General features: G+C 44.4%; 1 protein-coding gene and 1 long non-coding RNA gene across 35 annotated transcripts in view; one reads left to right on the plus strand and one right to left on the minus strand.

Annotated features, from left to right (window-relative positions):
- Nucleotides 1-14,868, plus strand: part of LOC141731240 (uncharacterized) — a 72,310-nt gene extending 57,442 nt beyond the window's left edge. For 27 of the 33 annotated variants that reach the window (XR_012583223.1, XR_012583227.1, XR_012583229.1 and 24 more), the window contains one exon: nucleotides 1,111-1,247. This is a non-coding gene — a long non-coding RNA (uncharacterized LOC141731240). Of the gene's footprint in view, nucleotides 1-1,110; nucleotides 1,330-9,435; nucleotides 11,201-14,231 lie in introns of those variants that run through there. The other 6 variants (XR_012583248.1, XR_012583238.1, XR_012583226.1 and 3 more) reach the window with 5 other exon arrangements.
- Nucleotides 72-20,445, minus strand: MYH3 (myosin-3). 2 transcript variants are annotated; one of them, XM_074555198.1, is made up of 38 exons: nucleotides 20,227-20,445; nucleotides 18,952-19,095; nucleotides 18,715-18,871; nucleotides 17,975-18,002; nucleotides 17,047-17,155; nucleotides 16,470-16,562; nucleotides 16,090-16,153; nucleotides 15,910-16,008; nucleotides 14,836-14,939; nucleotides 14,612-14,750; nucleotides 13,958-14,076; nucleotides 13,340-13,489; nucleotides 12,741-12,911; nucleotides 11,781-12,090; nucleotides 11,538-11,611; nucleotides 11,215-11,302; nucleotides 11,014-11,131; nucleotides 9,557-9,680; nucleotides 9,329-9,465; nucleotides 9,002-9,257; nucleotides 8,580-8,822; nucleotides 8,045-8,221; nucleotides 7,819-7,964; nucleotides 7,646-7,736; nucleotides 6,834-7,223; nucleotides 6,468-6,594; nucleotides 6,256-6,374; nucleotides 5,800-5,996; nucleotides 5,445-5,628; nucleotides 4,639-4,804; nucleotides 3,915-4,039; nucleotides 3,408-3,716; nucleotides 3,119-3,322; nucleotides 2,875-3,000; nucleotides 1,210-1,380; nucleotides 1,027-1,131; nucleotides 858-953; nucleotides 72-737 (listed from the first exon to the last, which is right to left on the minus strand). In XM_074555198.1, exons 1-38 carry the CDS (start codon nucleotides 20,428-20,430, stop codon nucleotides 306-308), a joined length of 6,096 nt encoding a protein of 2,031 aa, XP_074411299.1. In that variant the 5' UTR covers nucleotides 20,431-20,445; the 3' UTR covers nucleotides 72-305. The 2 variants fall into 2 exon arrangements, with proteins under 2 accessions (XP_074411299.1, XP_074411300.1); XM_074555199.1 differs by having other exon boundaries at nucleotides 13,340-13,522.
- Between the last annotated feature and the right edge of the window lie 835 nt (nucleotides 20,446-21,280).

A 21,280-nucleotide genomic window follows, 5' to 3' on the forward strand; every position in this document is an offset into this window, starting at 1 on the left:
CACGCGTTTGACTGTAATTAACTTAGTAACAAAATGAGACTCTCATTTAAACATTCACATTTGGAGCATTTGAAGTGGCAAATATCTACTTTATTGACACTGGTATAGCAGCAGTGACAGAAAATGTTTGTGTTCTTAAACAAAGAGAAAATTCCACAGCTGGAGAGGTACCTTATGAAAGTTCTGGTTATCCCAGAGGAAGCTCATTTTTCAGTTCCTAACACCACCTAGAAAGGAGAGGCTCTGTTTAGTCTACACATGCCAAGATGAGTCTTTTGATTCCTAAAATCATCCAGCTCAGAGCACTACCCAGCTGGGATGGGCAAGGGAGTCTGAGCCAATGCAGACATGTGTGGAACCCTTAAAACCACTGTGTGAATTAAATATATGCAGGTAACACTAAGATGGCCACCATCCAAGCTGAAGCATGAAGAAAATATTATTTCCATTGCTTCACATGCACTGCAAAGCTTATTCCATCTTAACAACGCCAACCCACTCAGCTTGTATTTAAAAGGCCCTTCCTTTCCAAATGATGCCTGCACAAATCTGCTGCTAGACTGACTTGAGCAAACAGCACACCTGCAGGAAAGCCTTACCTTTGTAGCAGAGCCTTCTCTGGCCTTAGCTCTGAGTTTATTTGCTTGGCTCTCAGCAATGTCTGCCCTTTCCAGGGCCTCACCTATCTTATGCAGTGCATGTCTCAGTTTGCAGAGATCAGTATTGGCTTGTTCACCCTGAAATTGCAAAACAAAAATTTAAAACCATTTGGCAACATGCTGGGGCACAGAGCCAACTTTTGAAGTGGCAGTCCTATGAACTGGGAAATAACTGTTTGCTTCACTTTCGTGACTCACAGCTTCCTCAGCTTGTTTTCTGTAGGATTTGATTTTCATCTGCAGTTGATCTACCAAATCTTGTAACCTAACCATGTTCTTCTTTTGTTCTTCACACTGTGGAAAGAGAACGTGCAATTTTATGTCCTTGGGAGACAAAACATCAGAATTACTTTTTAGTTTTGCCCACCTGAAAAGTGAGCTCTTTGAAACGCCGTTCGTATTTGCAGATGTTTTTCATAGCCTCTGAGGATTTTTTATGTTCTTCCTCCAGTTCAGCTTCTAATTCTCGGATCTGGTGAATTAATCAACAATTGGCTTAAGCCCTCACACAGGACTTGGAGAAGAAAGATGTTTCTAGGCTGGTACCCACCCTGGCCTCCAGCTTCTGGATCTGCTTCTTCCCTCCCTTCAGTGCCAGCTGCTCGGCCTCTTCCAGACGGTGCTGCAGGTCCTTCACCATTTGGTCCAGGTTCTTCTTCATCCTCTCCAGGTGGGCACTGGTGTCCTGCTCCTTCTTCAGCTCTTCTGCCATCCTGGCTGCCTTGGAAGGGAGATGACACAAGAAACTGGAAGAATGTGAAAGAACAGCACATACTGTGCACCAGCACAGGATTGAATCCTGTGTCCTGCTGACCACTCCTGCCACCTCACTCCCTATTTTGTTTTTTTTTTTCCCATGACATGATAATGAAAAAAACCTGACAGGAAATAGTAGGGAAAAGGATGAGAAAAGTCTGCCTTACTGCACACAGAGCTGGAGTGAAAGAAAGGGAAAATGTTCTGTCCCACTGTTAGCTCACTAAGAGCTGGGGAAAACTGCCAGAGCAACAGCACAGTCTGGGACCAGGACATGGCACAGCTGAAAACTTCAGTGCTCAACACATCTGGGGTGTGCTGGGTGCTGTGCTTTAGTGCTTGCCCCAACCTCCTGGAGGGTAGTGCCACAAAGGCACAAAATAGTTTAAAATTATCTATGTTATTTAAGACAAACTTAAGATTTATTTTGCTGTCAAAGGTTGGATTCCTACACAATACAATTAAGCACTTCAGTGAAATATTGAGTAACATCATAATTAATGTTATAATTATATAATTATAATGAATGAAGAATTCAACAATTTGCTTTGGCAGCAAAATATATGAAAAATTGAATTGAAAAAATATGACCACTAGAAGTTTTATATAAATGTATATGTGGGCATAATTAATTGCAATGTCTTTTATTCAAACAGAATAGAAGTCCTTAAAACACAGGAACACCTCAACATGAGGAAGAACTTCTTTCCATAGAGGGGGTAGAGTATGGAACAGCTGCCCAGGGAGGGCATGGAGTCTCCCTCTCTGGAGACATTCGAAACCCACCTGGACACATTCCTGTGTCACCTGCTGCAGGTGACCCTTCCTGGGCAGAGGGGTTGGAGTAGATCATCTCTAGAGGTCCCTTCCAATCCTAATGATTCTGAGATTCTATTTAATGTTTTTTCCTTTTAATGAGCAATTTTTAAAGTTTTATATTTTAATTCCACATAATGCATCTAAGTGTTAAGATTTTGGTTTAATCCTCTGCATCAAAAATCATTAGCAGATTGAGTCCCATGACACACCAGTCCTATTGCCTGACTGAGGTTCACAGATCTTGCATGAGAGGATTTAGCAGTAATTTTGAATGGAAATTTACAATTCTCATTTAAAAATTTGATTAAGAGGATTTTGCAAAGATAACTATTCAGATACCTTAGCCACTTTACTGGTTTCAATACTGCAGGATTTCTTTGTGGACTACATTTCCATGCAGTACTGAAGAAAGTTATTTTGTTTTCAACTGACTAAGTGTAGGTTTAGTTCTTTATGATGGCAACAGCCCCATCTGTCAGCAGGACATGTTCCCTGTTGCTCTAATCCTCCTCTGACACAAAGCCTTTGCAACCAGCTCACAGATGGTTCCTTGTCCAACATGTGACAAGAGTATTTACATTAACCCCCAGCAGCTATGCCACTTAAAAATTCAAAGTGAAAACCACAGAAACATCCTCACATCTGTCATTGCCTTCTTAGCTCTTTCTTCAGCACTTTTTGCTTCATTAGTAACATCCTCTATCTCTGTTTGGAGTTGTGCCATATCAGTCTCAAGCTTCTTCTTCGTATTAAAAAGGCTGGTGTTCTATGAAGGAGAAAGAGAGAGGTTTTGAGTGTCTATACATCGAGATTAATTCATCAATCCTTCTTCCTCCATCAGTCTCTGGACCCCAAAATACATCGGTCTTAGCAAAGCAAACTACCTGGCTGTGGAGGAGCTGTGCACGTTCTGTGGCATCCAGAAGCTCCTGCTCAGCCAATTTCCTCGACCGCTCCGTCTGCTCCAGGGCTGCCCGGAGCTCCTCAACTTCAGCCTGCAGCAGGTTTGCTCTGCGCTCCACCATGGCCACCTGCTCCTTCAGGTCATCCTGTGCTCTCGCAGCATCATCCAGGTGCAGCTGGGTGTCCTGTATTTGAAGAGTCATTTTTGACCTAATGAATTTCTCGAATACTGTGCTTAAAAAATAAATCAACTATAAGATAAAGCAAGACCTTGAGAGCTCCCTGGATGCTGTGCAGGTGTTTCTGTGCCTCTGCAGCCTGGCGGTTGGCATGGCTCAGCTGGATCTCCATTTCATTCAGGTCTCCCTCCATCTTCTTCTTCAGCCTCAGGGCTTCATTCCTGCTCCTGATCTCAGCATCCAAAACACCCTGCATGGTCTCCACAGTCCTTTCTTGGTTCTTTTTTAGCTGATTGATCTCCTCATCCTTGTCAGCAATCTTTCTGCTGATTTCTGACTTTATCTGAGTCAGTTCTTGGGTGACACCAAGGATTTTGACTTCTTCGTGCTCAAGAGCTGCCTTTAAAAGAAAAAAGAGAAAAACAAAGATGAAGGTAACATTTTAGAGAACATGATTATTGAGATGCTACTCAGTGATTTCACACAACTTCCTAAAGTTTGTGGCAATCAATCTTGCACACAGCTAGTGCCAGAAAAGGGAATGGAAAGCTGCTCAGCATGCTCTTTACTATCTACAGTAATATTTAAACTAACTCACCTCTGCCTCCTCCAGAGCTGTTTGCAGACCATTTTTTTCTATTTCAGCTTGCTTTTTGGCTTTCTCAAGGTCTCTGATCATTTTGCCATTTGCAGTAATTTGCTCGGTGAGATCAGCTGCTTCCTCTGTGGGAGAAGAATGGCATCAACCAGAGGAGCTGAACTCTGTGCTTTGTTGCTGCAGTCAGCACCCCTTTTGCACACATAAATATCTATACACAAATGTACATGTGTACACAATGGTACATGTGTCTGTAAATATGTACAGATAAAAGCAGACACAACCAACTCATGCAGGCCAAGTGGGGAATTGGTGTGGTTTAACAGCCCTCCTTACAGAGAGCCTGGAAGGGCCCTGCACGTGTTATATCTATGGATAGGTCATCAGGGTCTAATACAGGTCCTGTCTTTGTGTTCAGTATATCTGTAAAACTCACACTCATGAGCTGCTCAGTCTCCCACAGTCACTACCTTTGCCTGGGAATGGCACCTCAATGTCTGCAGCAGATGAGAGAGCCAGGACATTTGCTTTATTTTCTTAATCACTTTACAAACATGCTTGACAGCTTTTGGTAAGGCATTGATATTCTGCATTAAGATGGAGAGCACAGGAGGGACAGAGTGCTGTCCCTTGGTGCCCTCCTGCAGGCATGAGTGTGTAGATGGAGCATACCTTGCTGTGGTTGGTGTGTGAAAGCTGATGGGACACAGAGCCCAACACTTACGCTGGAGAGTGGAGTTCTCCCGCTTGATTGTCTCGAGCTGATCCAAGGTTTCCTCATAGGCATTTTTCACTTTGAAAAGCTCTGTGTGCAGTGAGCCTGCTTCTTTAGAGACAGCTTCCCGCTCCAGCTGGCTCTCCTCATACTTTCCCTTCCATTCTGCCAAGACCTGGAAGACACCATAGAATCATAGAATGCTTGGGGTTGGAAGGAACATCAAAGATCACCTAGTTCCAAATCCCCTGCCATGGCAGGGACACCTTCCACTATCCCAGGCTGCTCCAAGCCCTCTCCAACCTGGCCTTGGGACACTTCCAGGGATGGAGCAGCAGCAGCTTCTCTAGGCAGCCTGTGTCAGGGTCTACCCATCCTCACAGATAAGAATTTAATCCTAATATCCAATCTAAACCTACTCTCTGTCAGTGTGAAGCCATTCCCCCTTGTGCTGTCACTCCAGGCCTTTGCAAACAATTTCTCTCCATCTTTCTCGTAGCTCCCCTCAGGCACTGGAAGGCCACAATTAGGTCACCCTGGAGCTTCGCTTCTCTAGGCTGAACAATCCCAATTCTCTCAGCCTTTCCTCATAGGAGAGGCTATTATGCTTCATTTCCTGCTGGTACTGAAAATGTTATTTTATCTCTAACTACATTTTGTACTAGATAAATAATTCAGTCTCTTAAACCAGGACAAATTCCTACTGCCATGCCCTAGTGGCTCTAGTTAGATTCACCTTGGCTTTAGCACTGACTGATGTACAAAGCATTAGTTTGGCTTTCTGGGAGGCTACACTTGAAAGGTACTGTGCTCACCTTATCAAAATTCTGCTGTTTCCTGTCAAGGGCAGCTGCTGATGTGTTTGCTCTCTCTATGTCCAGTGTCAGATCCTCCACTTCCCCCTGCAGCTTAAACTTCATCTTCTCCAAGGAGGCACACTTGGAGTTCAGCATGTCTGCCTGCTGCCCTACTTCCTGGAGACGCTGAGAGAGCTTTTTCCTTTAGGTACATAAATAAAACAAGCATATGATAAAAAAAATCATTTCACTATGAGTCTCATTTTAATTAAGACTATATGAAAACTCAAAAAAAAAGAAATTTAGGTCAGGTTACTAAAAGTGGGTCTATATTCTGCCCAATATACATCTGAGCAGCTCGTTTCATCTATACTTGGCCTCCTCGAGCTCCTCCGTGCGCTGAATCGCGTCCGTCTCGTATTTGGTTCTCCACTGGGCCACTTCACTGTTGGCCTTGGACAGGGCTCGCTGCAGCTCCCCCTTGGCCTCCTGCTCCTCCTCATATTGTTCCCGGAGCAAGTCACAGTCGTGGCGAGCGGACTGCAGGCCGTGGGCCAGGGCATTCTTGGCCTGGTGGTAAAAATATGGCGATGAGGAGTTGATGTTTCCTGGGAAATTTCTCTCACTGGTACTTATACACTGATAAAGGTCCCAAAGAGATGGAGGTTAACTGACTGCCTCATAAAACATGGGAGGCCTGCACTGCAAGGGCCTGGATTGCATCATTTAATTGGACTTTTAATTAAATCACATTTGGAAGCTTTGAACATTTCCCAAAAACCAATATTAGGTCAAATATTTATTTCATATGTAATGTGAGTATCTTCACCTTGACCTCTTCCTCTAGCTGCCGCTTCAGTTCTTCAATCTGCTGGGTGAAAGCCTGTTTTCCTCTAGACAGCTGAGAAATTAAAGCATCTTTTTCTTCCACCTGGCGTCCATATTCACCTGAAAAAGTTTGCAATTGAGACAAAATTTTAAGAGCCAAGAGAGCAATTTATGGGGTTCTCCATTTCCAAATTACAGACAGAAGGGCTGTACCAGATTCTGTCTGCAGACGAGCTCTTTGAGCACTAAGATCACTAATCATGCGCTGATTCTGCTCCTCCTTTGTTTTATACTCGCTCAGCTGGTCTTCCAGAGTGCGGCACATCTTCTCCAGATTTGCCTAGATATCAATTGTACATTAAAAAAAAAAAAAAGAAAAGAGTAAATACCTTGATCCTGCCTTCTTTTAGCAGGAAAATATGTGCAGAAGATGCAGTTGACATCTTGGGACTATACATGCACCCACACTTCTACATGAGATTTGGAGAAACCATTTACATAACAACCTGATAAAAATTAAGTCATATATGATTAAAGAAAAAATACCACATCAAATTCCTAATAAACATAATTGTGTACCTTGGCTTTAGACACAGACTCTATGTTGCTGGCCAAGTCATCAATCTCCATCTTCATCTCACTCTTCTCCTTCTCCAGCTTCTGCTTCACGCGTTGCAGGTTGTCGATCTGCTCGCCCAGCTCAGCTGTGCTGTCCGCGTGCTTCTTGCGCAGGGCGGCAGCCGTGGCTTCGTGCTGCAGGGTGGCCTCTTCCAGGTCACGGCGCATCTTCTGGAACTCTGCCTCGCGCTTCTTGCTGAGCTCTGTTTGAGCCGTGGTTGCTCCTCCAGCCTCTTCAAGGCTCCCTCGGGTTTCCTCAAGCTCCCGAGCGAGCTCAGCACAATGCTTCTCTGCTTTTGTCCGCGTTGTTTTCTCACTCATGGTCTCCTCTTCCAGCTCTGCAGCACGGGCCTGGACAACGAGGGAATAGCACATCAGGAATTAAATAGGGAATAGGTCATTCAGTGCTTAGGTCTCTGCATATTTTTCATAGTAGAACACGAAGAACCTTGTTTTGGAGACTGTAAGCAAAACAAACATCCTTTGAATTTCACTGTTTGGCATTGTAGGTAAAGACTTACTGACAGAAAGGGACCTATGGATCATCTCATTCTAGCTTTAGATCACAGCTTTCTGCTGTTGTATTGGATTTTCATCCCTGTATCCCCCCACTACCAGGTTTTGAGTGTGGGGATACAGGGGTGGCTTCTATGAGAAGCTGCTGGAAGCTTCCCCTGTGTCTGAGGGAGCCAATGCCAAACTGAGGACAAGCATTATTCATGGTACTACAGTTTAAAGCAAGCAAACAGTAATGATAAAGTAAAGTCTCTTGCCTGCAATTCTCTGATCTTCTTCTGCAAATGAGTACCTGAATTTTGCTGTTCTGCAATTTTATTTTGCATCTGGTTAAAATCAAAGTCTTTCCTGTGAAGGAGATGCTTTATTAAAAGAAAATAATTCCAGTTAAAGCCAAATAATAAGTTATCTACTAATTTGTTTCTCATACTTCCTTAATTTTTCATCTAAATGTTGTTTATCATTCTCCAGATCTGCTATGGTTTCCTGTGCAAGTTTCAAGTCTCCCTCAAGCTTTCTCTTTGCTCGTTCAAGGTCCATACACGCTTTTCTTTCGAGTTCCAAAGATCCTTCAACCTGCAACATAAACATATATAAACATGACAGATGGAACAACTAAAGAATCTGCTCCTTCTCCTTGTGTTGAGCATGCTTACGTGGTTCACTTGCTGCTCCAGCTTGGTCCTGGCTTTGGAGAGGGTATTAACTTTCTCCTCCTCTATTTGCAGGTCATCCAGTGCCTGTTGCTGGGCTTCTTGCAGGGCCTTCTTCTCCTTCACTAACTTTGCAACGGTCTCGTCCAAACCTCTCACTACTTCAGTCAGATTTTTGACCTATTGTAAGGCAAAATAACTCAAGGTCACTAATAATTTTGGCCCCCACATAGGCCACCAACACCAGCAATGAATGTACTGTTAGACTCCCAAAGAGGCTTTAACCATTTTATGGCCACACTTTACAATCTCTCTGCTTATATATCAACCCTTCAGAAGTCACAAAGCAATGCTGAACTTTAATGCATTTTTGCGTGCTTATGGGTTGATTTTCCTGCACAACAGTGGTGCCCAGGTTCAATACCAGGCCCATAGATCTCCTTACACAGCAGCATGTAAGCATTCAAGTTTACTGAATCTTTAAACCCTATACATCCACAGAGCAACTGTTATTAAACATTGCAGAAATAAAAAGCACCTTGTTTTCAGTGGCATGCTTTTCCTTTTCAGCCTTGACCAATGTTAACTCAAGCTCATCCATATCTTTCTTCAGCTCAGAGCATTCATCCTCCAGTTTCCTCTTTCTGGCTGCCAGATCAGCATTCATCTCCTCATCATCTCCCAGCTTTTCCATTACCTCCTTTATTCTTCCTTCCAGCTGGAATTTTAGTTTGATCAGCTGGTCGCATCTTTCTTCAGCATCAGCCAAATTTTCATTTTCCTTTTTACAGAGAAAAGAAATGTGTTTCATTATCACACATTGGCACTGACACTTGCGTAAATCACCTGTTTATTAAGTGGCTGGTACACGAAATAACAGAATTTCCTTTGAGCCCTTCACTGAACACTCAAACAAAACTGATGTAATCTGAAGAGCCAAAAATTATTTTAATTACTTACAGTTTGTACTTGCAGCTGTAGGTCCTTTTTCTCTTGCACCAGAGACACCATTTTTTCTTCCAGTTTGCTCCTGGTGGCTTCTGATTTAGCCAGTTCTTCTTTTGTTCTCTCAAACTCTTCCTTCATCATGGCCAGCTCTTTCTCAGTTCCCACACTTTTTAAGAGGGGTTTAAACTTGAAGTACAGTTTCATCCAGGGCCACTGCTTGACTTTCATGAATGCACGGATGTTGTACTGGATGCAGAGGATGGACTCCCTGAAACCAGAGTGATCCATCAGTAAATAAAGCCCATCTTTGAGCAACCAGACCTGGCAGAGGACACACACCTGTGGTCGAACATTTTTTTCAGCTCAAGTCTCCGGAGGTATCCCCTGCACAAAGCCTGGGTCCGTGTGATCATCTGTCCTAAACGTTCATCTCTCATCTCTTCCAGGACACCCAGCAAACCTGCCTTGAAGAACACCTGCAGCCAAAGAACAGACATAACTCCTTGCTGGGTTTGCATTTCAATGCAATGAATGTTTTCTTATCCTATGGCAAAATTAAACATTTACCTTAGTGTGTCCAAATTTGTACTGAGTATGATCTATCTCAATGGAAGACAGCAGCTTTTCACACGCCTTCCTGCTATCAACAAACTTGCCTTCTGGAATGGCACTGGCATTCAGAAGGAGGTATCTGATAAAATAAAGGAAAAAGCTTACTCATCAGTACCATTCTAGTGCACAGGATGCCACAAGAACAGCTGTCAGTTTGAAGATACAGAGAAAGGCTGAGTCTGACTCACACCTCCAGCCTCAATAGCAAAGCAGTAAGAAAAGCAGCAAATAGCAGCAGGTCAGTTCAGTAGGTACCAAGGATGTGTTACAGCCCTCACTGAGACTGCAGGCATGGACAGTCTGTTCTTGGACCTGAGAGACTTTGCTCATTTGTGTCACAGTCATTATCACTACTCTAGGGCTCCAGCTCACTGGGTTAGCTGTAAATTTAAAAAATGGATGGATTTTAAGAGTAGGGAAACTGCTTTTCTGGACCATATCCAGCTTCTCACATTCCTCCTGACCCGTGTAACCCAGAATTAGACTTTGGATCCAGCAATGGACTTCCTAATCCTACACTGAGAGATTATTCCATACCTATTTTCAGCATCGATACACAAATGTGCCCTCCCACATTAATGGCTGAGCCAGTGCCTACAGGTAGCATCCAAAACACCATTTCAGCCCTGCTCAGTGCCCTGCTCTCCAGCACACCCTGCACAGAGTTGTAGAGGGGGGGGTGATTGCTTTGTTCTTAGAGATCTGACCCTACATTTGCCTTTGTTCTAACACAACGAGCGGATGACCCTAGCTGGGTTGCCCTGGATTTATCAACCCTTTATAAATGTCTTATTTGCAGCAGTTCCCATGATAAGATTTTTTGGTTATGGGGTTTCATCTACAAATGAATCTGCTAATGCTGTAGAAATGTTAGCATGTCAAAATATTAACCCACTACAAAATGAAAGGGTCATATGGAACTAACTTGGATTTCCTGTTGGAGTCCTTTCTGTTACTGCAGCTCTATTTGCCAGTCAAACTTAGCATTTCATCAAGAAGTAGTATTGGATTTAACACAGTTTCCTCTTTGTAAAACCATTCTAGTTAGAATTATTTAAACCACACTCTTCAAGCCTCTACTAGATGGCAGTGAAATACAGAATGTGCATAGACCACCCTCTGTGTTTTTGCTGAAACATGCTTGTGCCTAATTTGAGAATTAAAGCAAAGATTATACAAACATTCAAATTAACAGGAATGAATTAAAAATAGGTTTTGGCATACAGTGTTGAGGAAGGCATCTGGGTGGGCACCGCCCACACAGACCATGCTATTAGATATGTCTTTTGCTTTCCATGCGTGTTAAATATTAAAATAGTCTTTTCCTAACAACTGAATCATGGGCTGGTTTAGCACAAGTCTTCTTTCAAATGAGTTTGGCTCAATGCAAACACAAGAATGTTATTACTGACCTTTGTTTGAAATCCCCATATGGTATCTTATTAGGAAATCCTTTCCTGCAGATCCTAATGCCCTCCAGAACACCATTGCATCGCAGCTGGTGCAGAACAAGCTTGTGATCCATCAGGCCTGTGACAGAGCAGCATGGGGACACACTGATTGCTCTAACACTGCTCCTTCTGCCCCTTTCTATTCTATGTTTTAGGAATTACCTGGAGTCTTTGTTTCATTGGGAATGATGCAACGCACAAAGTGAGGATGAGTTGTTCGTAAGTTAGACATCAGCTTGTTCAGGTTTTCCTGTAAAACAGAGATAATTTCTAATCTCTACATTATCTCAGTTCTCAAAGTGATTTGACTCTGCTGAACAGCAAAAATTCAGAACTTTCTCTTTACTCTCCTGGTGAATATTCTACACTTCTGTGTAGGCATCAGCAAAGTAAATGGCTACTACTGAAGAACTTCCCTCCTGATATAAAATGAAAACAGGGCTGTTGAGCCAGGTGTGACAGTCCCTGCCAGAGAACACACTTACCCTAAAGAGTACAGAGACAGTTTGGAAGGAAGAGCCCTTCTTCTTGGCTCCTTTCTTCTTCCCACCACCTTCAGCTGGAAAATGAGATGACAGTGCAGCTGAGGAACTGCTGCAGATCCCTTTGACAGTGTTTTAATTGTGCATTTAACACACAGCACACAAGAACTGACTCAGCACTGATCCACATCAGGTGAGAGGTACAGTAGGAAATCCCAAATCGGAAACATAATCCTCCAAGCTTACCTTCATCTATGGAAGCAAAACTGGCATAAAGATGGCATAAAATTTTCATAGTTGATTTCTGGTACAGCCCCACAACGGTTTCATTCAGAGGGTCCTTGTTCTTCTCCAGCCACCCTGTGATGTTGTAATCCACTGTGCCAGCATAGTGCACCAGGGAGAAGTGGGCCTCAGCCTTGCCTTTGCCTGGCTTGGGCTTCTGGAAGCTGCTGCACTTGCCCAGGTGCTGGTCATAGAGCTTGTTCTTGAAAGAGGTGTCAGTTGCCTTGGGGAACATGCACTCCTCTTCCAGGATTGAGAAAATGCCCATGGGCTGAATAGAAAAATGGTGTTTTCAAATAAGATCAATTCAAGCTATAATAAAACAGAGTGAAAGACATGCTAAAATGAAGTACTGGAGGTATTTTATAGAGAATTAGCCTGAGAAGAGCGGGTAAGCAAGATTTTTTGTGAACAGCTGGCAAGATACTTAAAAGAACTCATAAGATTTTGAACTATCCAGACAGTGTGTGGAAAACAAGAGAAGTCAGGCAAAAACTGTTCAGTAACTTCTCAGAATACAATAGTGACTTCTAAATCAGAAGGAACAAAAAGAAAGCAGACATGAGGTTTTCTGGGATTTGAATTTAAGTGAGAGAAAAGCTGAGGAGAGCCAATACACAAGGACAGGATGACGGACGGACGGACGGACGGACGGAAGGAAGGAAGGAAGGAAGGAAGGAAGGAAGGAAGGAAGGAAGGAAGGTTGGTTGGTTAAAATCAGTGTCTTTTTAGAAGACAGGATACATTCTCAGTCAGTGGATAATTAATTGCACACATGGGTAAAATTTAAAGAAACAGAGGAGGTGAAGAGACCTGAAAGCTTCCCAGAGAGATTGTATTGAAAGCAATCAGAGCAAACGCTCTCAAGAATCCTCTATAGATTCAATTTGTGTGATTGCACAAGATGCTTAAGAAACTCACCTTTTCTATGAGCTCAATGCAGGCAGCCAGGTCCATGCCAAAGTCAATGAACTCCCATTCAATGCCCTCCTTCTTGTACTCCTCCTGCTCCAGCACGAACATGTGGTGGTTGAAGAACTGTTGCAGTTTCTCATTGGTGAAGTTGATGCACAGCTGCTCAAAGCTGTTGAGCTAATATTTGAATAAGTGTGTTAATATTGTTAAACTGCCTCTGATCAATTTTTTTTCACAGGGATGTCACAATAAGGTTAGCCAGACTGACCCAACAGGGTTTTGATAACAGTGTAAAGAATATACCATGTGTGACAGGCTTACAGAAAAGTTGTGCAGTGCAGCACATGATTGCTGCAGCCTGCATTGGCCATGTTTGGGTCGCCCTAATGTCCATAAATACAAACTCTGTGGGGAGAGAGAGAGAGCAGGTTCATGGCCATGCTTCTGCCCTCTCTCTTGTCTTACAAAGGGGTGATGGATCTACACAGGCAGAAGCAGCTTCAGACAGATGTGCTTGATGGCTGCACTGGGGTGAGGAGGAGGAGGAAAGGTCAGAGAAGACAAAACGGAAAAGAGACAGGCAGAAGTCTGAGAGTAGTGCAAACCTCAAAGATCTCAAAGCCAGCAATGTCCAGGACCCCAATGAAATGCTGTCTTGGCAGCTTTGTGTCCAGCTGCTGGTTGATGCGAACAACCATCCACAGGAAGAGTTTCTCATAGACAGACTTGGCAAGGGCATTCACTGCCTGGTGTACCTGCAGGGAGATGTCACACACCTGTGTCAGGCACTGCCAGAACAAAACACCCCTCACCATGCCCACACACACTGCACTAACAGCCCTTCATAGCCCCAACCATTCTCATCTGTGATCTGTGGTATTTTTGGGATCCCCAGAGGGAAGGAAATGATGAATCTGACTCCATGTTCTTAGAAGGCATATTATTATATTATATTATATTATATTATATTATATTATATTATATTATATTATATTATATTATATTATATTATATTATATTATATTATACTATATTATACTATATTATATTATATTATTACATTACATTACAGAAGCAAATCAGATAATTATTGTTTTCATTTTCCTCTGAGGCTTCTCAGCTTTCCAGGAGAAGAAATCCTGGCAAAGGGATTTTTCAGAAAATATGATGGTGACAGTGACCTTAGGGAGAGAGGATGGTCCCTGCTGTTCCTTGATGCTCACCTGATCCACTGTCTGGCCCTTCAGCACATATTCATTTCCCACTTTCACCCGGGGGTAGCACAGAGCTTTCAGCAAGTCTGCTGAGTTCAGGCCCATCAGATATGCTGCTTTGTCAGCCTCTGGAAAACAAAATAATAACTTGAAATACTTTCTTCTTAAATCAGACACACACAGGGCATTGGAACCAGCCAGAGCTCACTCTGATACTTGCAACTGATTGGCTTTACCCCATCCACAAATCTTGGCTAACATTCTCCTTTCCTTTTCTGAACAGCCTCGTGACAGAGTGGCTACAGCAGCCCCAACAGATGTGGTGAAACCCAGGAGGGCACTATTGATGGGACAACACAGACTTTTTCCCCATCAAGCCACTTCTCCTCAATGTCACCCAGGCAGAACAAGTGTGTATGTGTAACCAGAAACTGAACAACACTACAGTGATGTGCCCCGGGCTCTGGCTCCTACAGCAGAGTCATCAGGAATAAACTGGATGCACAAAGTGCCTCTATTTGATGCAATAAGTTGAAAATCAAACCTCCTTTTTATGTTTATCAAGGAACAATGACATGTCTCCTGGAAGACTCCCTCCATTGTTAGTGAGAAATGGCATGGAAACAGCTGGAAATATTCCTCTCCCAGCCAGGGAGGAATTACCTTCTGTGCCATCAGGCTCTGCCTGCTCCTCACGTGGTTTCTGCTTGAATTTCATGTTCCCATAGTGCAGGATGGCTCCTGTCAGCTTGTAAATCCCCATCCTCTCATCAGGGCTGAAGCCCAAAGTGTCAATGGCTGCCTGCACACCAGACAGATCAGCTGGGTTTAACAGTGGTGAGAGTAAACTGAGACTGTAAAAGCCTCTCCTTGCTAACTGTACTCACATCTGTGGCAAGAAGCTCCTCCTGGTCATCGATGCTGGCCACAGAGATCTGCCCTTGGCTGATGAAGGGGTAGTCATAGGGGCTGGCTGTGACAAGGAGCATCTCTGAAAGGCAAACACAGCAGTGAGAGCCAGAACCTGGCAGGGGAGATGGAACAGTGGCTCTGCAAGGTTTCACAAGTTCTCCTTCCTCTTTCATCCCAAACTCCTGATTTGGGGTAAGAGACCAGAAAGATAGAGTAAAGCCTTTCATCTGCCTTCCCTGGCTGAGCAATCCTTCCAGTTTAATATTGTGAACTGAGAGCTGAGCATTCAACAGGCACAGAACACAGGCCGTGCACAGAAACAGCTTTCAAGAAAGAGGCTTTCAGATAAAGCTTATTTGTGCTTATCCTCATACATGACACAGAGTGGGAGGATTGGAGCAGGAGCTCCACCTTGGGAAATGCTCTGTGGAGAGCTGGGAAGGAGGGGCAGAGTGGACCAAGGATGAGTGTGTGGGCAAAGGGACAGATGTGGGATGTAGGTAATATGGGTAGGGAGTGCTGTGGCAGTGGGAAGGGGGAAAAGGTCAGAAAGGTTGCACTGGAACAGGAAATAACCTTTGCCCTCGTGGTGAAAAGCTCAGGTGAATGATTTGTAGATCAGGGTACCTGCCCATCCTGCACCCAGAATTGCTTACCTTTCCATTGAAGATTATTCACAGGATCTGGCCCACCTCAGTTGGAATTTCCGCACCATGGAGAATAGCAAGGTGCAAGGCAGAGTTTATTGGCCACCCCTGCACCTCACCTGCACACAGTTTCTGTTAGACCTTACTCAGGGAGGATAAATGGAGGTGGAGTAAAGCCCTAGTGTTTTGCAGAGACACAAGTACAGCGTGGGGAACCTGGGCAGGGCCGAGGCTGCAATGCTGAGGACATAAATCAGCACATGACTATTGGAATTACATGATCCCTGCTCTGCAGGGACACAGGGCATTGTGCCACTGGACTCTCTGTCACCGAGCTGGCGCAGAGGGAAATGTTTGCCAGGCTGACTTTACTCAGTGTCACCAGGTGGTGGCTGTCCTTACCAAGCAGTTCAGGCTTCTTATTGGAGAGGATCTGGTAGAAGATGTGGTAGCTTCTCTCAGCTTTCAGCTGGAAAGTGACTCTTGACTTTTCCAGCAAGTCTGTAATGTATAGGCACGTTTTAGAGACTTTTCAGGTTCTTTATGTTCCAGCAAGGCTGTCAGACCCCCTCAGTTACTCACAGGTCTCAATGTCACCGGAGGCCAGCTTTCCAGAGGTTCCAAAATGAATACGAATGAATTTACCCTGGCAAGCAGAAAAAAATGGTGTCAGTGCAGCAATCTCAGAGTGTTTTAATCTCTTCAGTCTTAGACAGCATCACCAAATCAGTCTGATTAGCTTTGATATATAAAGATAGAGAAAAGGGAACACTTTGCTGCAGCAATGTGAGCATTAAACAGCTGCTAACACATCAGCATTTCATAAAAACCTAGAAATTGGTTGGCAAGAACATTTTTCCCAGCCTGTAGTGGGGGAAAATGGGGTTTCAGTCACAGCTAACAAGCAGGCAAAGAGCATTAGAAACACAGAGGGGCAGAGGGACAGACACAGGGTGACTCACAAAGCGTGAGGAGTTGTCATTTCTCACGGTCTTGGCATTCCCAAAGGCCTCCAGCAGTGGGTTAGCGCTGAGGATTTGATCCTTGAGCGAACCCTGCAGGAATAATTGAATAATTACTGAAAAACACTGTGAGCTATGTGGTAAGAAAAAGTGGCTCTAAGGAATGATTACATGTGCAGCCACGTGCACTTCATTTCAGCTCTGCAGTACTACTGCTGAGACTCCAGCACCAAGAACCAGCACTGGGGGTAAACAACAAAAAACTCATTTTCCTCTTAATCAGAATTTCTCCCACAGTCAGAGCTCTCAGGTTCCCTGTCACAAGGACAGATTGATCCATGCTAAGAAACTGGAGCCTCTGATTCTTCCTGTTTGAGTCCAGATAAAGAGACACCTTGGCAGTGGCAGCTCTGGTATTTGTTGTGGTCCTAACCGCACATCAGCCCCTGCTCCTACTGCCTTTCAAAGAGTGGCTGAAGCTAATAAAAGATATTTCGAGGTAAGTGTGTGTCACCAGTGCTGTCCACAGGGGGATAACATCCTGAACTGCCCTTCAGCAAGCCCTTCCTCCTCACACCTTCATCAGGGGCTCCTTCTTGGTGGCCGTGTCCCCGCTGGCGGCGATGGTGGCGTAGTACTGGATCACGCGCTTGGTGTTCACCGTCTTGCCAGCGCCCGACTCCCCGCTGCAGGGAGAAGGCTCAGAGTGAAGGATAACCTGCCCCCCTCTATAGCATTGACAGGGATCCCCAGGCAGGGAGAACTCTATCTTATAAGGCTAATTAATTACTTTATTATACTATATTATCTATACCATATTATATTATATTATATTATATTATATTATATTATATTATATTATATTATATTATATTAATTATATTATATTATATTATATTATATTATATTATATTATATTATATTATATTATATTATATTATATTATATTATATTATGTCATGTCATGTCATGTCATGTCATATTATATTACATCTAAACTGAATCTGCCAAGCACTCAACCCTGCACACAACTGCACTGCACTGAAGGCTAATTAATTACTTTATCAGAAGGCTAATTAAATATTGTATTGTATTGTATTATATTATATTGTAGTGTATTATATTATATTATATTGTAGTATATTGTGTTATGTTATGTTATGCTATGTTATGTTATGTTATATCCAAACTGAATCTGCCAAGCACTCAACCCTGCACACACCTGCACTCGTGTGTCAGCCCACAGTCCTGACACACACACAAACCTGGCCCTGACAGGCCAAGGAAACAAAACACCATCACTGTGGGTAAACAATCTCCATTTTGCATTCTACTTTGGCATAAACACAGGCACAGCAAATGATAAGAATTGATTTTCCCTTCTCTGAGGTTCAGAGAATATGAATCTCAGAAATTTTCTTGGGAAGAATTGTGCCTTGCTTTTCTCTGTGAGGAGAAATGTGGCTACACAGCTCTTGTTGGAGACAAGTGGCAGATGCGCTTACGTGATCAGGATAGATTGGTTTTCACGATCTGTCGGAGAGAAAAATATCTGCAGTCAGAGAAGCTGTAGAGAAAGTGCTGGTTCGCAGTTAGCTGTGACCTCGTGTCCATTGGGGAATGAAACAAAATCTCTGCAGGTGAAACTGAAAATGTGCATGGTCTACTCTCCATCTCTCTTTCCCTCCCTATACTCCACTTCTTGTCTTCTCTCCTCCTTTGCTCATCCTGTGCTTTCTCTTCTGTTTTTTTCCATTCTTTACCTTTAATACTATTAAATATGGGACAGGTTTTTATTCAAATTAAAACCATTTTGGTGATAATATTTCTACAAGGTCTGTTCTGGATCTACCTGCTGTTCCTTGAAGCCCCATGCAGGTGTGCTGCCCAGGGACTTCCCAGGTAGTGTGTCCTGTCCAAGTGCAACTGCCCTTTGCAGGGGTCTCTTTTAGGCTTCTTAGCTTAGTACTTAGATCAGTAACACAGATAATGTGCAGCGCTACAGCACAGTGATTCAAGAATAAACAAATATTCCAGGAGATGGGGAAAACTGTCTGGAGCTGATTTTGCATCATTTAGGGCTGATGATAAAAACCAAGCAGATAATCTGCAAAGTTACACACCAAGTACTTTGCAGGAGTTGGCAAAGGTGACTGAGCCATGGCAGTATGGAATGGCATTTGGCAGAAACAGCAGGTCTGACACGCTTTTTTACTCCAAGTCTGGTCAAAGCAGAGCCACTCACCAGTCAGCATGAACTGATAGGCGTTGTCAGAGATGGAGAAGATGTGTGGAGGGGCCTCCTGGCGCTTCTTGCCTCGGTAGGCCAACACCACCTCAGGGTTGTACACCGGCAGCCACTTGTAGGGGTTGACAGTGACGCAGAAGAGACCCGAGTAGGTCTGCAGGGAAAAACCAGGGGTGGCACTGAAGTCCAGTTCCTGCAGCTGTGTTTCCTCCTTTGCCAGAAGAAGGAGCTTACATAGATCATCCAGGAGCTGTAGCGGTCCTTGAGGTTGTACAGCACAGCGGGTTCGTGCAGGTGGGTCAGCATGGCCACGTCCTCAACTCTGTCAAACTTGGGTGGGTTCATGGCATACACATCATCAGGTTTGACAGCAACTGTCTATAACCCAGAAAGAAAGAGCCAACCTTGGTTCAGCAGCTCTTGGCAGTCCTTCCACAACCACAGAGAAGTAATAACATCTCTAAGGCTGCTCTAATTCATACTTTTCTTTCTGTTTAACTGTGCTAAGCAAAATACGGCTATTTCAGGCAAACACTGCAGCCTGCCAGGAAATCTACAACACGGGTACATTGACAGGGTGTCAATTTCCTGGCATTGCTGAGACCACACAGACACGATTTGTGCTGGATCAGATCTTTCAACACATTATCACTGCTTATAAACTTTAGGTCTTTGCTGCTCATGGCTGTAAGAACGTGGGGCACATCTGCTGGCCAGCTAGCCTCCCATGAAATTGCCAGAGAGCTGGGACACAAACAGCACAAAACTCATCAACAGCAAATCCATCCTTGGGACAGACTTGTTGCTCTCCTGCCTGTGGCCATTCCCAATGAATGAACAGCTTTTTCTCTACCAAACAGCACTGTCTGCTGTGCTCACATTGTGGGGGACCATCCTGTCCCACTGCCAGAGCCTGTGGATTTGTTGTGGGGCTGGCAGATGTTCACAGCTGGCAGCAGCTTAACTCAGCCACTGCTTTCTAAAAGCCTTGTAGCACCTTCTGCCAAGATGTTGGTCATGGTTGTTCTTTGAGCTGTTGCAGTTATTCTTACAAAAGGTGTCAGGGCACAAGCTGCTGACATTTCAGCCTTTTGGAAGATTAACACCTTGGATGGTCCTCTGGGAAACTGCAGCCAGTGACACTGACAATTTCACACGCAAAGGCGACTTGCAAAGTTATCTGTCTGCTCAGCTACCAGTAAAGGAAGGAATTTATGAGTGGATACGACAGCGTTAGCTGAGAAAGTGTTAAAAACTAAGTTAAGACTGGCTAGGCTATGATCCAATCTGGTTTAGAGCATTGTCTGATTTTCAGAGCCCAAACCAAGAATAATTATCCAACGAACACTTTTATCCCAGCATCTGCAGAGGCTGTGCTGGTCCCAGTCAGAGGGCAGGGCAGGGCAGATTTCTTGCCTGAGCTAGCCTGGTGCTTTCCCAGTTTGTCCCCAGCAGATGCCCTGGCTCCCTAAGCAGGGCTGGGAGAAGGGCCAGAAGGAATGTACTTACCCTGCCATCCTCTGTCTCAACAGTTATCTTCCCATCCTGTGAAGCCTTGATCCTCCCCCTGGTGTACTCCACCTCGGGGTCAGCCACAAAGCAGTGAGTTTTGGCATCAAAAGGCTGGTTCTGGGCTTCTATTCTCTCCTTCTCGGATTTGCGCAGGTACGGCGCGGCCTCACCAAAAATCTCCATGCCAGCGTCTCTGCTCATGGCTCTGGAAGACAAAGACCCCCAGCCCCGTGTGTGCTGCCCAGGACAGAGAGCAGCTGAACATTCACCCCAGCTGGCTGCTCCAAGGTCCCCCCTCCCAGCTCTCAGGTGTGTGCACTGAGATCTTGAGGGAGTTGTTTGCTTTTCCAAGCTGGAAGGTACAAAGGCAGTGAAGAAGAGCCACCACTCTCCATGGCCCCAAGGAAAGGAGATCCATGTCCAAAGGAGGAGGAGGGCTCCCCAGGAAAGTGGTCAGATCTGAGGGATTAATGTAGTCCTAGAAAATGCAAAGCCCTGAAGATTATTTTTCTTCTGGTTTTTAGTTTATTACTTCCCTCGTTCTCTGTCAACATGAAACTTGTCCTAGTCCTCTGGTGAGCAGCCACAGTGGGCAGGAATGGATATGTGCTTAAAGGAGATCATGGAGGGGGAAAAACAGGGACTGCCCATGGTGGGCACAGGAGAAAAGCCAGCTCATGCCAGCCTGAGCAAGCTGTTAGTGTTCATGCCTCAAATCCTCACCTGAACAATCAGCCAAGAGAAAGCAGGAAGGGACCGGCTGACATCTCGTATCTCTGAAAGAGAAAGAGTCAAAGGTCAGACTTCAACTGAGCTGCAGCCTCTCCAAAGGCCCAACACCTCTCACTGCAGTTAACTGTGCCTTTTGAGGGCCAGTAAAGTTCACCAGAGACCACTCCTTCCCTGCCCAAGCAATGGCCCAGTGGGGAATCTACAGCAGAATTCCCATCACAGTGCTGCAGCCCTGTGAGGCTCCAAGCATGGGGAACAGGACCTGTGGTAGGAGCCTCCTGTCCCTCTGCAAGTCAGTCACAGCTTGGCCAGGACATGA

Source organism: Zonotrichia albicollis, chromosome 19 (assembly GCF_047830755.1).
Source record: "Zonotrichia albicollis isolate bZonAlb1 chromosome 19, bZonAlb1.hap1, whole genome shotgun sequence".
Lineage (NCBI taxonomy): Eukaryota > Metazoa > Chordata > Aves > Passeriformes > Passerellidae > Zonotrichia > Zonotrichia albicollis.